Raw genomic sequence first — 17,493 nt, forward strand, 5'->3', positions numbered from 1 at the left:
TCAGTTCTAGTTCAGTTCTAGTTCAGTTCTAGTTCAGTTCTAGTTCAGTTCTAGTTCAATTCTAGTTCATTTCTAGTTCAGTTCCAGTTCAGTTCTAGTTCAGTTCTAGTTCAGTTCTACTTCAGTTCTATTTCAGTTCTAGTTCAGTTCTAGTTCAGTTCTTGTTCAGTTCTAGTTCAGTTCTAGTTCAGTTCTAGTTCAGTTCTAGTTCAGTTCTAGTTCAGTTCTAGTTCAGTTCTAGTTCAGTTCTAGTTCAGTTCTAGTTCAGTTCTAGTTCAGTTCTAGTTCAGTTCTAGTTCAGTTCTAGTTCAGTTCTAGTTCAGTTCTAGTTCAGTTCTAGTTCAGTTCTAGTTCAGTTCTAGTTCAGTTCTAGTTCAGTTCTAGTTCAGTTCTAGTTCAGTTCTAGTTCAGTTCTAGTTCAGTTCTAGTTCAGTTCTAGTTCAGTTCTAGTTCAGTTCTAGTTCAGTTCTAGTTCAGTTCTAGTTCAGTTCTAGTTCAGGTCTAGTTCAGGTCTAGTTCAGTTCTAGTTCAGTTCTAGTTCAGTTCTAGTTCAGTTCTAGTTCAGTTCTAGTTCAGTTCTAGTTCAGTTCTAGTTCAGTTCTAGTTCAGTTCTAGTTCAGTTCTAGTTCAGTTCTAGTTCAGTTCTAGTTCAGTTCTAGTTCAGTTTTAGTTCAGTTCTAGTTCAGTTCTAGTTCAGTTCTAGTTCAGTTCTAGTTCAGTTCTAGTTCAGTTCTAGTTCAGTTCTAGTTCAGTTCTAGTTCAGTTTTAGTTCAGTTCTAGTTTAGTTCTACTTCAGTTCTACTTCAGTTCTAGTTCAGTTCTAGTTCAGTTCTAGTTCAGTTCTAGTTCAGTTCTAGTTCAGTTCTAGTTCAGTTCTAGTTCAGTTCTAGTTCAGTTCTAGTTCAGTTCTAGTTCAGTTCTAGTCCAGTTTTAGTTCAGTTCTAGTTCAGTTCTACTTCAGTTCTACTTCAGTTATAGTTCAGTTCTAGTTCAGTTCTAGTTCAGTTCTAGTTCAGTTCTAGTTCAGTTCTAGTTCAGTTCTAGTTCAGTTCTAGTTCAGTTCTAGTTCAGTTCTAGTTCAGTTCTAGTTCAGTTCTAGTTCAGTTCTAGTTCAGTTCTAGTTCAGTTCTAGTTCAGTTCTAGTTCAGTTCTAGTTCAGTTCTAGTTCAGTTCTAGTTCAGTTCTAGTTCAGTTCTAGTTCAGTTCTAGTTCAGTTCTAGTTCAGTTCTAGTTCAGTTCTAGTTCAGTTCTAGTTCAGTTCTAGTTCAGTTCTAGTTCATTTTTCAGTTCTAGTTCAGTTCTAGTTCAGTTTTAGTTCAGTTCTAGTTCAGTTCTAGTTCAGTTCTAGTTCAGTTCTAGTTCAGTTCTAGTTCAGTTCTACTTCAGTTCTAGTTCAGTTCTAGTCCAGTTTTAGTTCAGTTCTAGTTCAGTTCTACTTCAGTTCTACTTCAGTTCTAGTTCAGTTGTAGTTCAATTCTAGTTCAATTCTAGTTCAGTTCTAGTTCAGTTCCTATCATCGATCCTTACAGTAAGGCAATCGAACGATACCCGTCCCAAACCAACATTAAGGTGACCATACACTCACAATAAATGCATTCATTATTTACTGACTCATTCGCTCTATGCTTTGACAGAATTTTAAGAGAAAGCAAACAGACACGCATTCGATTAACAACAACAACAAAACATTAATATAAAAGAGCTTTAATGTTTGATGAAGAAAATTTACTGTAAATTGTTGAACACAAATTCAGTCAGTGGCCGGCATTAGAACAACTAACAACGTAGCGGTTAATTTCAAAAGATAAAAATAATAAATTAACGTTTATTTTGTTTCTATTTAAATAAATCCCAAATGTCTAATTAGATAGTAAACAAAAACAATTAATAACATAAACAATGTCTAACATATTAGATTCCGCCATAAATTGGCAACCGGATGATTATGTATTATTTCGTAAATGTGGTGAAATTACCATATCACCGGATATACAAAATATCGGCTTTAATTGTTTATTCTGTACGGGTGTATGTTTGCAATCCGATCTATTTTTGCAACATTTACAAGAACAACATAAAGAACAAGTTTTCAAATTGTATGAAGTGGAAAATTCAAATCTAACGGGTGAAATTTGTATAACAAACCCTAACAATGCCTCAGATATATTGTTAAATATAAGTGCTACAAATTTAAAAAATACAGTGATTACCGACAACAACGCTATTAACATTACAAATCAGTTGGCGGTAGAAGAAAATCAAGAAATTAAAGAAAATTATATAATTTTAAATGGTATGGTAAATATGCCTTCGCACGACCTCAATTTAGTAAATGAATTGACAACAAGCGATTTATTAACGCTTACCTCTGCAAATCAAGACTTCGAAAATCTTATTACACTTAATTCCTTCGAAAATCTTGCAAATAACACGACTAGCAACACTTGCAACACCTTGACCAATAGCTGTACGACTACCTTTACTCTACCCACTAACTACTGCTGCACTTCCGCCTCCCTGGCTTCACCGGATGACAATGAATATGAAATAGGCGATGGCGAAGATAGTGGTATTATGTTGGTGCAAAGTCCCGGCTGTAATAGTAGTGACGATGGTGTTTGTGGTGGTTTTAGTGATTGCATGTCATTTACTGAAGATAGCAGCAGTAAGGTATGTAAATATTTTACTTAAAATTCTATAGAAAGTGAAAATATTTGTTAGAATAGACTCGTGTTAGCTGCAGTGTGTGTCTGTGTGTGAGAAGGATTGCCAAGGGCAATTTAAATTGCTGGTTATTTTTCAGTGCTAGTTCGGTTTCAGTTTAGTTCTATTTTGGTTTTAGTTCTGTTCTAGTTTTGTTCTAGCTCTATTCTAGTTCTGTTCTAGTTCTATTCTAGTTCAGTTCTAGTTCAGTTCTAGTTCAGTTCTAGTTCTGTTCTAGTTTTGTTCTAGTTCTGTTCTAGTTCTGTTCTATTTCTGTTCTAGTTCTGTTCTAGTTCTGTTCTAGTTCTGTTCTAGTTCTGTTCTAGTTCTGTTCTAGTTCTGTTCTAGTTCTGTTCTAGTTCTGTTCTAGTTCTGTTCTAGTTCTGTTCTAGTTCTGTTCTAGTTCTGTTCTAGTTCTGTTCTAGTTCTGTTCTAGTTCTGTTCTAGTTCTGTTCTAGTTCTGTTCTAGTTCTGTTCTAGTTCTGTTCTAGTTCTGTTCTAGTTCTGTTCTAGTTCTGTTCTAGTTCTGTTCTAGTTCTGTTCTAATTCTGTTCTAGTTCTGTTCTAGTTCTGTTCTAGTTCTGTTCCAGTTCTGTTCTAGTTTAGTTTTAGTTCTGTTCAAGTTTAGTTCTAGTTCTGTTCAAGTTCTGTTCTAGTTCTGTTCTAGTTCTGTTCTAGTTCTGTTCTAGTTCTGTTCTAGTTCTGTTCTAGTTCTGTTCTAGTTCTGTTCTAGTTCTGTTCTAGTTCTGTTCTAGTTCTGTTCTAGTTCTGTTCTAGTTCTGTTCTAGTTCTGTTCTAGTTCTGTTCTAGTTTTGTTCTAGTTCTGTTCTAGTTCTGTTCTAGTTTAGTTCCAGTTTAGTTCTAGTTCTGTTTTAGTTCTGTTCCAGTTTATTTCTAGTTTTGTTCTAGTTCTGTTCTAGTTTAGTTCCAGATTAGTTCTAGTTCTGTTCTAGTTCTGTTTTAGTTCTGTTTTAGTTCTGTTCTAGTTCTGTTCTAGTTCTGTTCTAGTTCTGTTCTAGTTCTGTTCTAGTTCTGTTCTAGTTCTGTTCTAGTTCTGTTCTAGTTCTGTTCTAGGTTTGTTCTAGTTCTGTTCTAGTTCTGTTCTAGTTCTGTTCTAATTCTGTTCTAGTTCTGTTCTAGTTCTGTTCTAGTTCTGTTCCAGCTTTGTTCTAGTTCTTTTCTAGTTCTGTGCTAGTTTAGTTCTAGTTTAGTTCTGTTCTAGTTCTGTTCTAGTTCTGTTCTAGTTCTGTTCTAGTTCTGTTCTAGTTCTGTTCCAGTTTAGTTCTAGTTCTATTCTAGTTCTGTTTCTAGTTTAGTTCCAGTTCTGTTCTAGTTCTGTTTTAGTTCTGTTCTAATTCAGTTCTAATTCAGTTCTAGTTCGACTCTAGTACGCCAGCAGGTATCCCTTCACCTTTAATCCCATGATATATTTGTTTTTTGTTGTTTAATTTGCCACAAATTGTATCGTTATCAAATAGAAGGCGTAAATAACAAACTAGAAAATTGCATTTTCAATTCATTTACTATTTATTATTTATCTTTGAGTGCTTGTTTTACAAACAATATACACATAGAACAAATGGAATATAAATGAATTGCAGACAAAAGATATACAAACGTTTTGTCCAGTTGTTTAGATTCTCATAATATGAATGAATTAGTTTATTTTTTTTTTTAGTCTATTGTTTTGGCAAACAAAAATAAAATAAGAAAAAGTACATTGTAAAGAGAATTGAACAGTGTACAATGAAATTAGGCGGACAAAAGAAACATTAGAGAATTGAAATAGAAATTTTGTAAGTTACTATTAATAATAAAACCGAGCTTAAAGGAAAAAGGGTGGCATTACTGTGTAACAAGTGGCAGCATTGTTTATATTTGACTTACAGCAGTGATGTCAATGACATGTTAAATTAATTAATCTTATATTAAAAAGATATGTTTGTATGTATATTTCTTTTCAGAATAGAATTTTCTAATAGAAAATCTGTTTCAAGAAGACACTTAACTAAAAGATAACTAATAGAAGACACTTTTGAGATAGAAAACTGTTTAGAAACATATCTCAAGAAAACGTTTTGTTTAACAGTTGGAAAAGTAAACAGTCAAAAAAATTTACTTGTTCCCTTACTTTTGTTTCATAGTGTCCGAACATTTAACATTATTTTATTTAAAAATAGCATTATTTTGCATATGAGAATTATAAATTGTATTTTGTAGCTTAACTTAAAGGATATTATATTTAAAAGGAGTTCATATTCGTAGAAAAAAGATTTTAAAACACGTGTGTATAATATGGCATACAATTCCCTCTTTCAAACTATTTGTCCTCTTTATAGTTCATTCATAAATAATTAATTTATAAAGAAAATATACCAACAAACAAAATTACATAGAAAATCTACAAAAGCAAATAAATTTGATTATAATTATATGGGAAAGATACTTTCGCCGGGAACTAATAAAACATCCATAAGATAGCCATTCTTTCAGATAATATGATATTATTTATGAACATACCTAAGACAAAGTTAACAGACATTGAACTAGTCATCTAACTGGTCCTTTAGAAATAATCATTGGTCCTTTAGGCATTTTTTAGGGTTCTGTTCTGTTCCTTTTTTCAATATGAAACTGCAGTTTATAAAATTGCAATGGAATTTATTGAGACTATTGCTTGCAGGGATATACAATTAATGTACATTTTTTTTTTTAACAAAATATTGACATTGTTGCACTCAAGGTTATTTGCAAAAAAAAAAAAAAAAAAAAAAAAAACACTTTGCTTTTTTCAAATTTCATACGCTCTGACAGAGAAGCAAAGAAAACTAAAACATCCATAAAAAACTGAACAAAATATTTTTTCTAAAAATTTTTATGACAAGTATTAAAATAAACACTAAAATGAAAATAGTGCATAAAATTGTACTCTTAACATTTTAAACACATAATCTATAATGTAGTATACAATTCTTACATATTTATAAATAATATTTAAACATTTTTTTACGGAGCAACGGAAAATGTGCTGTTTAGTATTAGATGAAAAACAATTTATTTTAATAAATATTCTCCGGGGCATTTTTAAGGATATTAATATAAATGTTAATGGATATCAGACATTTTGTTATAACAATGAACCTTAAAGAGCTTTTTGTGTACTTTATTTTAAATTTCTTTGTTATATTGTTGGCATCACTGAATTAGAATAAAACTTGAACAGAACTGGAACAGAACTAGAACAAAAGTAGAAAAAAAAACTAGGACAAAACTAGAACAGAACTAAAAAGAATTAGAACAGAACTGGAACAGTACTAGAACTGAACTAGAACAGAACTAGAACAGAACTAGAACAGAACTAGAACAGAACTAGAACAGAACTAGAACAGAACTAGAACAGAACTAGAACAGAACTAGAACAGAACTAGAACAGAACTAGAACAGAACTAGAACTATAACAGAACTAGAACAGAACTAGAAAAGAACTAGAACAGAACTAGAACATAACTAGAACAGAACTAGAACAGAACTAGAACAGAACTAGAACAGAACTAGAACAGAACTAGAACAGAACTAGAACAGAACTAGAACAGAACTAGAACAGAACTAGAATAGAACCAAAACAGAACTAGAACAGAACCAAAACAGAACTAGAACATAACTAGAACAGAACTAGAACAGAACTAGAACAGAACTAGAACAGAACTGGAACAGAACTAGAACAGAACTAGAACAGAACTAGAACTGAACTAGAACTGAACTAGAACTGAACTAGAACTGAACTAGAACTGAATTAGAACTGAACTAGAACTGAACTAGAACTGAACTAGAACTGAACTAGAACTGAACTAGAACTGAACTAGAACTGAACTAGAACTGAACTAGAACTGAACTAGAACTGAACTAGAACTGAACTAGAACTGAACTAGAACTGAACTAGAACTGAACTAGAACTGACTAGAACTGAACTAGAACTGAACTAGAACTGAACTAGAACTGAGCTAGAACTGAGCTAGAACTGAACTAGAACTGAACTAGAACTGAACTAGAACTGAACTAGAACTGAACTAGAACTGAACTAGAACTGAACTAGAACTGAACTAGAACTGAACTAGAACTGAACTAGAACTGAACTAGAACTGAACTAGAACTGAACTAGAACTGAACTAGAACTGAACTAGAACTGAACTAGAACTGAACTAGAACTGAACTAGAACTGAACTAGAACTGAACTAGAACTGAACTAGAACTGAACTAGAACTGAACTAGAACTGAACTAGAACTGAACTAGAACTGAACTAGAACTGAACTAGAACTGAACTAGAACTGAACTAGAACTGAACTGGAACTGAACTAGAACTGAACTAGAACTGAACTAGAACTGAACTAGAACTGAACTAAAACTGAACTAGAACTGAACTAGAACTGAACTAGAACTGAACTAGAACTGAACTAGAACTGAACTAGAACTCAACTAGAACTCAACTAGAACTCAACTAGAACTCAACTAGAACTCAACTAGAACTCAACTAGAACTCAACTAGAACTCAACTAGAACTCAACTAGAACTCAACTAGAACTCAACTAGAACTGAACTAGAACTGAACTAGAACTGAACTAGAACTGAACTAGAACTGAACTAGAACTGAACTAGAACTGAACTAGAACTGAACTAGAACTGAACTAGAACAGAACTAGAACAGAACTAGAACAGAACTAGAACAGAACTAGAACAGAACTAGAACAGAACTAGAACAGAACTAGAACTGAACTGGAACTGAACTAAACCAGAACTAGAACAGAACTAGAACTCAACTAGAACTGAACTAAAACTGAACTAGAACTAGAACCGAACTAGAACTGAACTGAACTGAAAAATCCACAGCATTTTTTTTAAGTCAAATTTTTAATCTCTAGTCTTAGACTTTCGAAATCCGTATAAAATGAAACTAATCACATTGATAAAGTCAAATTAAAAAGTATTAACAATATAATTTACACCCTCAATTAAGACAAAAAAAATTAAAAAACTTCAAGTGAAAACATTCTACAATTTCAAGTGGTCAGATAAATAATTTCTAATCGCCTTTAACTCAAAAAAATAAAAACCAATTTCTCTGATATGAATTTATTAAGACTATATTGATTTTTTATGAGTAGCTAGTGTTTTTTTTTTTTGAGGTGATTAAAATATAATTTCTGATACATTTAAATAAACATTAATTATGTTGAAAACGTTAAGTTTCTATTTGGAAACATAAACATAGAAAAATAGTTTAAGAAATTATGCTCTAGTTAATAAATTACCCCCTACAAATGAAGTTAAACACAATGACATGCTAATACCTTTTAATTCAGTGGACACAAATGTTAAAGTTTTTTTTCTCTTAGACAGTAGTTAGGTTTTTTTTTAGTAATCAACTAAATTAATTGTTTAGTTTGTGTATTATTTGGACTAGACAAATATAAATTAAATACAATGGACTTTATTTATTATACTGAAAGTCTCTTGTTTACTATCGATTTATTTTAAATGGGACCCTGTTTTTGATAAAGTAATTTTTGGGACTTAACGGATCAATACAATTTAATGAATGGCTTGAAAATTTTATCTAGGAACTTAAAAAATTAAAAAATAATGATATTATTGTTTAAAATATTAAATAAAAAGACTACAAGTCTTAAACAATAAATATTAAAAGTGTTTAAAGAAATGTCAAAATTACACAAAACCCATAAATGTGAAATATATTTAAAATTTTTATAAAACATTTTTAAAATGTTTTCATTTTAATTAATAATTATTTATTTTTTTACAAAATGTATTTAACAAAATTGTGTTTTGCCAAATATTTATAAATAAATCAAAGAAAATCTATATTACTATGACGTTTTTCAATGAATTTTTGCGAAGAAAAAAATCATTGTGGATTCTATTAGATTTTTGTATTCAAATTTCTCTACGTCTCTGTGGAAATTTAAATATAATTTTATTGCCAAAAATATTTAACAAGTGTTACCTTTATTTTGTGTATAAGAAAATTGTAAATTTAATAATTAATTATGTCGAATTAAAATTAATGATTTAAAATGATTGCATAAAGGAAGATTAGAACAGCTGTTCAATAAAATGGATGAAAAAGAATAATATAAAACTTCTTCCTGTAGGTAAGATATTTGTACAAAAACTGGAATAGAACAGAACTAGAACAGAACAGAACAGAACTAGAACAGAACTAGAACAGAACTAGAACAGAACTAGAACAGAACTAGAACAGAACTAGAACAGAACTAGAACAGAACTAGAACAGAACTAGAACAGAACTAGAACAGAACTAAAACAGAACTAGAACAGAACTAGAACAGAACTAGAACAGAACTAGAATAGAACTAGAACAGAACTAAAACAGAACTAGAACAGAACTAGAACAGAACTAGAACAGAACTAGAACTGAACTAAAACTAAACTATAACTAAACTAGAACTGATCTAGAACTGAACTACAACTGAACTAACACTGAACTAGATTTGAACTGAACTTGAACTGAACTAGATCGGAACTAGAACTAAAACTAAACTATAACTAAACTAGAACTGATCTAGAACTGATCTGGAACTGTACTACAACTGAACTAACACTGAACTAGAATTGAACTGAACTAGAACTAAACTAGAACTGAACTAGAACTAAACTAGAACTGAACTAGAACTGAACTAGAACTGAACTAGAACTGAACTAGAACTAAACTAGAACTGAACTAGAACTGAACTAGAACAGAATTAGAACTGAACTAGAACTGAACTAGAACTGAACTAGAACTGAACTACAACTGAACTAGAACTGAACTAGAACTGAACTAGAACTGAACTAGAACTGAACTAGAACTGAACTAGAACTGAACTAGAACAGAACTAGAACAGAACTAGAACAGAACTAGAACTGAACTAGAACTGAACTAGAACTGAACTAGAACTGAACTAGAACTGAACTAGAACTGAACTAGAACATAACTAGAACATAACTAGAACAGAACTAGAACAGTACTAGAACAGAACTAGAACAGAACTAGAACAGAACTAGAACAGAACTAGAACAGAACTAGAATAGAACTCGAACAGAACTAGAACTGAACTAGAACTGAACTAAAACTAAACTATAACTAAACTAGAACTGATCTAGAACTGAACTACAACTGAACTAGAACTGAACTACAACTGAACTAACACTGAACTAGAATTGAACTGAACTAGAACTGAACTAGATCTGAACTAGAACTGAATTAGAACTGAACTAGAACTGAACTAGAACTGAACTAGAACTAAACTAGAACTGAACTAGAACTGAACTAGAACAGAACTAGAACTGAACTAGAACTGAACTAGAACTGAACTAGAACTGATTTAGAACTGAACTAGAACTGAACTAGAACTGAACTAGAACTGAACTAGAACTGAACTAGAACTGAACTAGAACTGAAATAGAACTGAAATAGAACTGAACTAGAACTGAACTAGAACTGAAATAGAACAGAATTAGAACAGAACTAGAACAGAACTAGAACAGAACTCGAACAGAACTAGAACAGAACTAGAACATAACTAGAACAAAACTAGAACTGAACTAGAACAGAACTAGAACAGAACTAGAACAGAACTAGAACAGAACTAGAACAGAACTAGAACAGAACTAGAACAGAACTAGAACAGAACTAGAACAGAACTAGAACAGAACTAGAACAGAACTAGAACAGAACTAGAACAGAACTAGAACAGAACTAGAACAGAACTAGAACAGAACTAGAACAGAACTAGAACAGAACTAGAACAGAACTAGAACAGAACTAGAACAGAACTAGAACAGAACTAGAACAAGAACTAGAACTGAAATAGAACTGAACTAGAATTGAACTGAACTGGAACTGAACTAGAACTGAACTTTTTTATTTATTAGTAATCAACTATTGCTTTCAATTGTGTTGTTTTTTTAATTTTCAAAATCTTATTTTGTTAGCGTGTTATATTTTTATTACAATTTCTCATATCGTTCTACTTAATTGCACTTTTCAGTGAATTTTAAAAACAAATGCAAAATATTAATAAATTCCTAATGTTTTAATTATTTGTCATACAACTCTTATTAATTTATTATAGAATTATTATAAAAAGTTATTTTTAAAAACGTGATAATTGTATTTAAATTAACTAAGTATTGGCAAAAACAGTTCCTTATCCCAGCATAAAACCAACTTAATTAGCAATTTTTAATACTTTTAATACTTTTTTTTAATTTCAATTGCTCTAAATATAAAATTAGATAAAAATATTTATAACTTTATAAATTAATTATTTATTTACAATTTTATAACTGTGATTTACACACGATATAAATAATTTTCATCAAAATTTGTGTAATCAGTATAATAAATTCAATATTTAACAATAAATAACTTTAGGGAATTAACAAAAGATTTATTTTATAATATGAAATTATAAAATTTAATCACTGCAACTAATATATCATAATATTTAATGCCTTTAAATATAATGTGTTCATACTAAACAATTATTTTGAAATCGATCATTGTTGTATCGTGGAAATATAACAATGAAAATATACTGTCATTGTCATTGACACCGGTCATAATTTTATTGTTTTTATATTGCAACACGTTTTTTATGGCAAATTCTTTGGATCTTTTTACATTTGCCGGCTATTGGAAGAAAATGTGTTCACACTATGATAATTTCTTTCTAATATCACTTTATGTTAAAAACTTTTTTAGATTCTTTTAGTAAAAACTCTTCTAAGATAGTAATCTATGGGAACATGTTCCTCTTAAGAAAGTTTTCTGTTAGAAAATTGTCATCGTTAGAAAGTTTTCTGTATCTTCTTAAGACTGTTTTCTATTCAAAAAATTTCCCATCAGCAAAATAATCTTCCTAAAAGTTATTGTAAAATAATGTCATACTATCAATGTAAACATTGTCTAATAAATTAGTCCTACTACGTGTAGACGCTCGTAAACAAACATTTATTTCGTCAGCAAAAATACTAAAAATTGTAAATGAATGAATTATTTGTAGTAACAATTATATTAAAGTTTTTTTTGTTGTATATATATTTATTATTGTGCAGTACATTTATTAGGCGTGTCAAAAAGTCGTCTTGAAATGCCAATGCCCGCATTTATTTCTTTATTTACAAAACAAATACAATTTTCTTGCCGGTCGTAATAATTATTTATATTTGTAAAACAGTAATTTGTTAACAAGCATCACATCTTCATCATTATTATCAAGAGTTTTCTATCTAAAGAAAGGGTGTGACAAAAAAAGTGTGTTTTAGAAGAAATGTGTTTACTTTAGAGGAAACTAGAAAATTGAGTGTCTAAACAAGGCTAGTTCAGTTCTAGTTCAGTTCTAGTTCATTTCTAGTTCATTTCTAGTTCAGTTCTAGTTCAGTTCTAGTTCAGTTCTAGTTCAGTTCTAGTTCAGTTCTAGTTCAGTTCTAGTACAGTTCTAGTTCAGTTCTAGTTCAGTTCTAGTTTAGTTCAGTTCTAGTTCAGTTCTAGTTCAGTTCTAGTTCAGTTCTAGTTCAGTTCTAGTTCAGTTCTAGTTCAGTTCTAGTTCAGTTCTAGTTCAGTTCTAATTTAGTTCTAGTTCAGTTCTAGTTCAGTTCTAGTTCAGTTCTTGTTTAGTTCGAGTTTGGTTCTATTTTAGTTCTAGTTCAGTTCTAGTTCTGTTCTAGTTCAGATCTAGTTCAGTTCTAGTTCAGTTCTAGTTCAGTTCTAGTTCAGTTCTAGTTCAGTTCTTGTTCAGTTCTAGTTCAGTTCTAGTTCAGTTCTAGTTCAGTTCTAGTTCAGTTCTAGTTCAGTTCTAGTTCTAGTTCAGTTCTAGTTTAGTTCTAGTTTAGTTCTAGTTCAGTTCTAGTTCAGTTCTAGTTAAGTTCTAGTTCAGTTCTAGTTCAGTTCTAGTTCAGTTCTAGTTCAGTTCTAGTTCAATTCTAGTTCAGTTCTAGTTCAGTTCTACACATTCTTATAGAAAACATTTTAAAGAGAACACTTTTCTATAGAAAACTTTTTAAAAAGACACATTTTTTATTGAAAACCTGTCAAGGAAAGCGCTGCCTTAAAGAAATTACTTTTTTGTAGAAAATTTTCTATAGAATCCGCATTCTTTTAAAAAACTCTCTAAAGAAGAAGAAATTTTTCTATAGAAAGTTAATGTTAACATCTCTCCAGTAGCACACCCTTTAATGCTAACGCTTACGCGTTATTTTGTTGACATTATCATCTAAATCATCGTCATCGTCACTTTACTAAAGTGACTGACTAGTGAAATTTTCTCATAATCAATTGTTATTTGTTGTTTTGACATTCTATTAGAGGTGATACCCTCCACACCCTAAACAAGTTCATGAGTTTTGTTTATAAAGTAAAAAACATAAAATATTAGTTTTTTATTGTTTTTAATGTTACTGCCTTGTAATTGCAAATATTTCAATTAAATTTTTATGTTTTATTTTTTTACAGCAATTAATTTAAAATATAACAATTAATAATTAAATTTTAATGGGATTTTTATAAAGCTAATAAGGCAGAGAAATAACAAGAAAAGTTTGGCAAATTTAAAAGAAAAAAAGCTTAATTATAATTTTTCTTTTTCTTTGTATTTTCAGTCAAGCAGTACTTATCTACAAACTTGCTCTAGTCCTTTGCCGGACTATATAACGCAAACCATAGAAACCGATAAATCTACTGATATAAAATCTTCAAAATCCCCTAAAGGAAAATATATAAAAACGGTAAAAAATTATAAATTTATCTCTTTCTCTCCCTCTCTTTTTCTTAAGTTAATTTAACAGTTCTCTTTGTAAATTGATTTTCTCTTAGCCTGCCATGCTTAAAGCTTTAAATAATAAAGACTTGATCGTATATCTGCTCGATGTCTATAGAAAAAATGAAAAACTTTGGAATCCCAAACATAAGGACTATAAATATAATGCTCATCGCAATGTGTATAGTGAACTCTCACAGCCTTTATTGCGTGAAATGAAATACTCATTAACGGGAGAGGAAATTTTTGGTATAATTTATGAATTAAGAGGACGTTATCGTCGGGAATTACATAAATTCGAAGCACGTAAGGGTAAACATAAAACACGTTTATGGTATTTTGATAAAATGGACTTTCTAAGGCAAACTATAGAAGAAAAGAGAAAGGAACGTAATAAAAATAAGGACAATGAGGTAGAAAACAGTAAAGAGCTTACAAATCGTCAAATTTTAAGTTCCTTATTAAATCTATATAGACAATATGAATCGTTATGGAATCCTCATGATATGGAGTATGATATATGTAATAAAACAAAGTTATTTGAGGAAATTTCTGAACAATTAAAAGAGAATATTAAAGTTATTATGACACCAGAAGAGTGTAAAAATGAAATACAAAAATTATGCATAAGATATCGTAAGGAATTGAGATTATTATATAAACTAAAGGGTTTGTATTTGCCTAAGCTGTGGTGTTTTGATGAAATGGACTTTCTGAGAAACGAAATGGAGGAAAAAATAATAAAAAATTTGAGAAAGGTAAGGATTTTTCATTTGGATCTTAAAAAGTCACTTTTCTTATAGATAAATGTCTAAGGGCGAGTTTTTCTGATAAAGATAATCTTCATTCTTTGGTTAAATCGGGTTTAATATATGTTTCGTGTTTTTCAGGAAACGGTAACGTTATTTATTATATTACTACCCTAAAACAATGATTTCGGAAGAACAAAAACTTATTATTTTAAGTAAATTGCCATTTTCTGATTTGTTTTGTTTTGCTTTATTTATTATTGTTTTAAATGTTTATTTAAGATTTTTCCAAAACTTTCCATTTTACAAAAGTATTGTTTGCAAAAAACAGCTGTTCATTGTTTATGTTTTTGAGTGAAAAGTTGGCAATACTAATAAAGTTAACTGAACTTAAATCTCAAAAGACTCCTTTCTGATAATAAACCCAATATAGAGAAGACACATTTGTAATAAAAACCGTTGTGCTTTTCTATTAGAAAACAAACTTAATGAATCCTTAAAATTTACTTTTTTCTAATTTTCAGGTTACCCATCCTTCTGCTAATTCGCTCAGCCAACGACACGCATTCCTCAAAGTCTCCGAAATAAACTTTGATAATTTGGAACAACAACTACAATTCATTGAAATTTATCACTCTTTTAATTCCCTCTGGGATGTAGATCATCCCGATTATAGATCAGTATATTATCGTAAAAAAGCTTTAAATGATATGCTGGAAAAAGTCAATTTAACCCTTAAACTGGAAAACTCATACAATCTAGAGCAATTAGAAAAAACACTTTATCTTTTGCGTAAAGATTTTTCACAGGAAAAACTTAAAAGATTAAAGGAAAATCCTCTAAAAGATGAAGAACACGCCAGCGGCATGTCCTTTGTTTTGTATGAAAAATTAGCACAATTTTTAGCTATAAATTTAGGACCATTTCGCTGTAACCATTGTCAGCTTATAGTGAAAACTTATGATCAATATAAAATACATAAAGCCAAACATGAGGGTACTCTACCTTTTATCTGTACATTGTGTGGTAAGGGTTTTCAAATGCCCGGCAATCTTACCATACATATAAGAAGACATAAACATGATTTTCCTTATTCCTGTGAGATTTGCAAAAAATCATTTGCCACTTCCACCGAGGTCAATATACACAAGCGTTCACATACCGGCGAAAGACCCTATAAGTGTGAATGGTGTGAGAAAACTTTTAAAACCTGGTCATTTTACGATCTCCATAGACGAACGACACATCTCAATCAATCGAATTTTCATTGCCCGATTTGTGATAAGGCCTTCTATGAACGTAATCGTTTTACGGATCATATGAATGTTCATCTAAATATACGTAAACATCAGTGTGATGAGTGTGGCAAGAGTTTTACTACGTTGGGGAATTTGAAGAAACATTGGAATTTACATGCCAATATGAAGAAATATAAGTGTCAAATATGTGACAAAAGATTTACACAAATTGCCAGTTTGCAATGGCATCGAAAGATGCAACATATGAATAGTGAAATTACAGCCTGAAATATTTCTAATTAATTAATGAAATGTCTTTTTATTTATGTTTTTTTTATAAATATATTTTTAAAGATTAGCCAGCAAAGTAGTAAATATTTAGTTTATGTTTAATGTAAACAAAAAATAGTATTATTAATTTTAATTAATTTAAGTTTTTATAAAAGTATTATTTTATATTGATTGTTAATTGTACTTAATTTAAGACTAAATGTTGTTAAAATCTTAAAACCAAATAAATGTGTGAACAAAATAAAACTACAAAACCCACGACAATTGGATCTCCGCTCCGGTACGACCCGATTCTCAATCGGCCACAGGTTGTCAATTCAGCAACAGTTGTATCAACCGGAAGTTTTTTTCCCACAGGTAAGAACATCCAGTTACAGCCAATTTGTTACAACAACAGAACTTGAAAGACACTTTTCGAATAGAAAATTGACATAAAGAATACACTTTTCATATAGAAAGCCATCTATAGAAGTCGATTTCTTAATAGAAATTTACCTATACAAGACTTTTTTAATAGAAAGCTAACACTAAGGGCGCGGTTTTCAGATAAAGATAATCCAAATTTCCAAAAATTTTCATTTTACAAAAGTATTACTTGCAAAAAACAGCTGTTCATTGTTTATGTTTTTGAGTGAAAAGTTGGCAATACTAACAAAGTTAACTAAACTTAAATCCAAAACTGAAAAAACAATCATCGATTAAAATCCGCCTAAATTTGTTTCGAGTTTAATCTAACAGCAAGTTAAGCCTACTTTAACTAAGTAGTATTAAACCCTTCCTAAGAAGAAATCATTTTAGAGAAGACACTATTCTAATAGAAAACTTCCTATAGAACCCATTTTTGTAAAAGAAAACCCTACAATAGATGGAGTTTTTCAAAAACTATAACCTTTATTTATATTTATAATAGAAAGATGAGTGTCTGGTCTATAGTATAGTCTAGTCTTTAGTCTAGTTTATAGTCTAATGTTTAATATAGTCAATAGTTTAGTTTATAGGATATTCTAGTTTATTGTCTAGTGTTTAGTCTATAGTGTAATCTATAATCTAAAGTCCAGTCTCTAATCTAATATATAGTCTAGTTTATAGACTAGTCTATATTCTAGTCTTTAGTATGGACTATTGTCTAGTCTTTATTGTTCTCTACAGTCTACTCTTTAGTATTTATTCTATTCGGGTTTTCATTTTAAAACCGACACAAAACAATTCCATAAAATTTTCAAAATATGGCAACTCTAGTTTATTTCAAGAACCGTTATTTTAAAAGCAACATAAAAATTAATTAAAAACAAACATTTTGTAAATATAAGCAAAAAGTAATTTAAATAAAAATTAAAAATATATACTTATATTTTATATTTAACTTATATTTATGCTTCTCTTGCTTATATTTTTATTTAATTTCATTATTTTTCAAAAATTTCATATTTTTTTTAGTACTCATTTTTGCAACTACTCCCTTTTACTGCTGTATTCGCTGCTACAACGTCAAACAATCTTTGCTTGAAACGTCGGCAGCGTCAATCATCCGGCACCAAAATACATCGCTGCCGCTTGATAAGTTTTCTGCCGACTTCAAAAGAAATTCTGCTACTACAAAGCAACCCTACAATGTCTATCCAGTTGGTAACTCTTTTCAGTATAGAGAATTTTTCAGTGCTGTGAAGTTGTGTCCG

The 17,493-nt window shown here is 30.3% G+C and overlaps 1 protein-coding gene across 1 annotated transcript; it reads left to right on the top strand.

The window, feature by feature from the left end:
- The first annotated feature begins 1,619 nt into the window (after window positions 1-1,619).
- Window positions 1,620-15,884, top strand: LOC111683645. Its single transcript, XM_046955001.1, has 4 exons — window positions 1,620-2,670; window positions 13,382-13,507; window positions 13,596-14,297; window positions 14,813-15,884. Exons 1-4 carry the CDS (start codon window positions 1,900-1,902, stop codon window positions 15,812-15,814), a joined length of 2,601 nt encoding a protein of 866 aa, XP_046810957.1. The 5' UTR covers window positions 1,620-1,899; the 3' UTR covers window positions 15,815-15,884.
- The last annotated feature ends 1,609 nt before the right edge of the window (window positions 15,885-17,493 follow it).

The sequence above is a fragment of the Lucilia cuprina genome, chromosome 6 (genome assembly GCF_022045245.1).
Source record: "Lucilia cuprina isolate Lc7/37 chromosome 6, ASM2204524v1, whole genome shotgun sequence".
NCBI classification, from domain to species: Eukaryota; Metazoa; Arthropoda; class Insecta; order Diptera; family Calliphoridae; genus Lucilia; species Lucilia cuprina.

What these genes read in the sequence shown, in the direction of transcription:
- LOC111683645 (XM_046955001.1), top strand. Translation starts at nt 1,900, where the DNA reads ATGTCTAACATATTAGATTCCGCCATAAATTGGCAACCGGATGATTAT. An exon ending in AAGGAAAATATATAAAAACG is followed by an intron (nt 13,508 to 13,595) that starts GTAAAAAATTAT and finishes ATTTTCTCTTAG; the next exon opens with CCTGCCATGCTTAAAGCTTT. An exon ending in TAATAAAAAATTTGAGAAAG is followed by an intron (nt 14,298 to 14,812) that starts GTAAGGATTTTT and finishes TCTAATTTTCAG; the next exon opens with GTTACCCATCCTTCTGCTAA.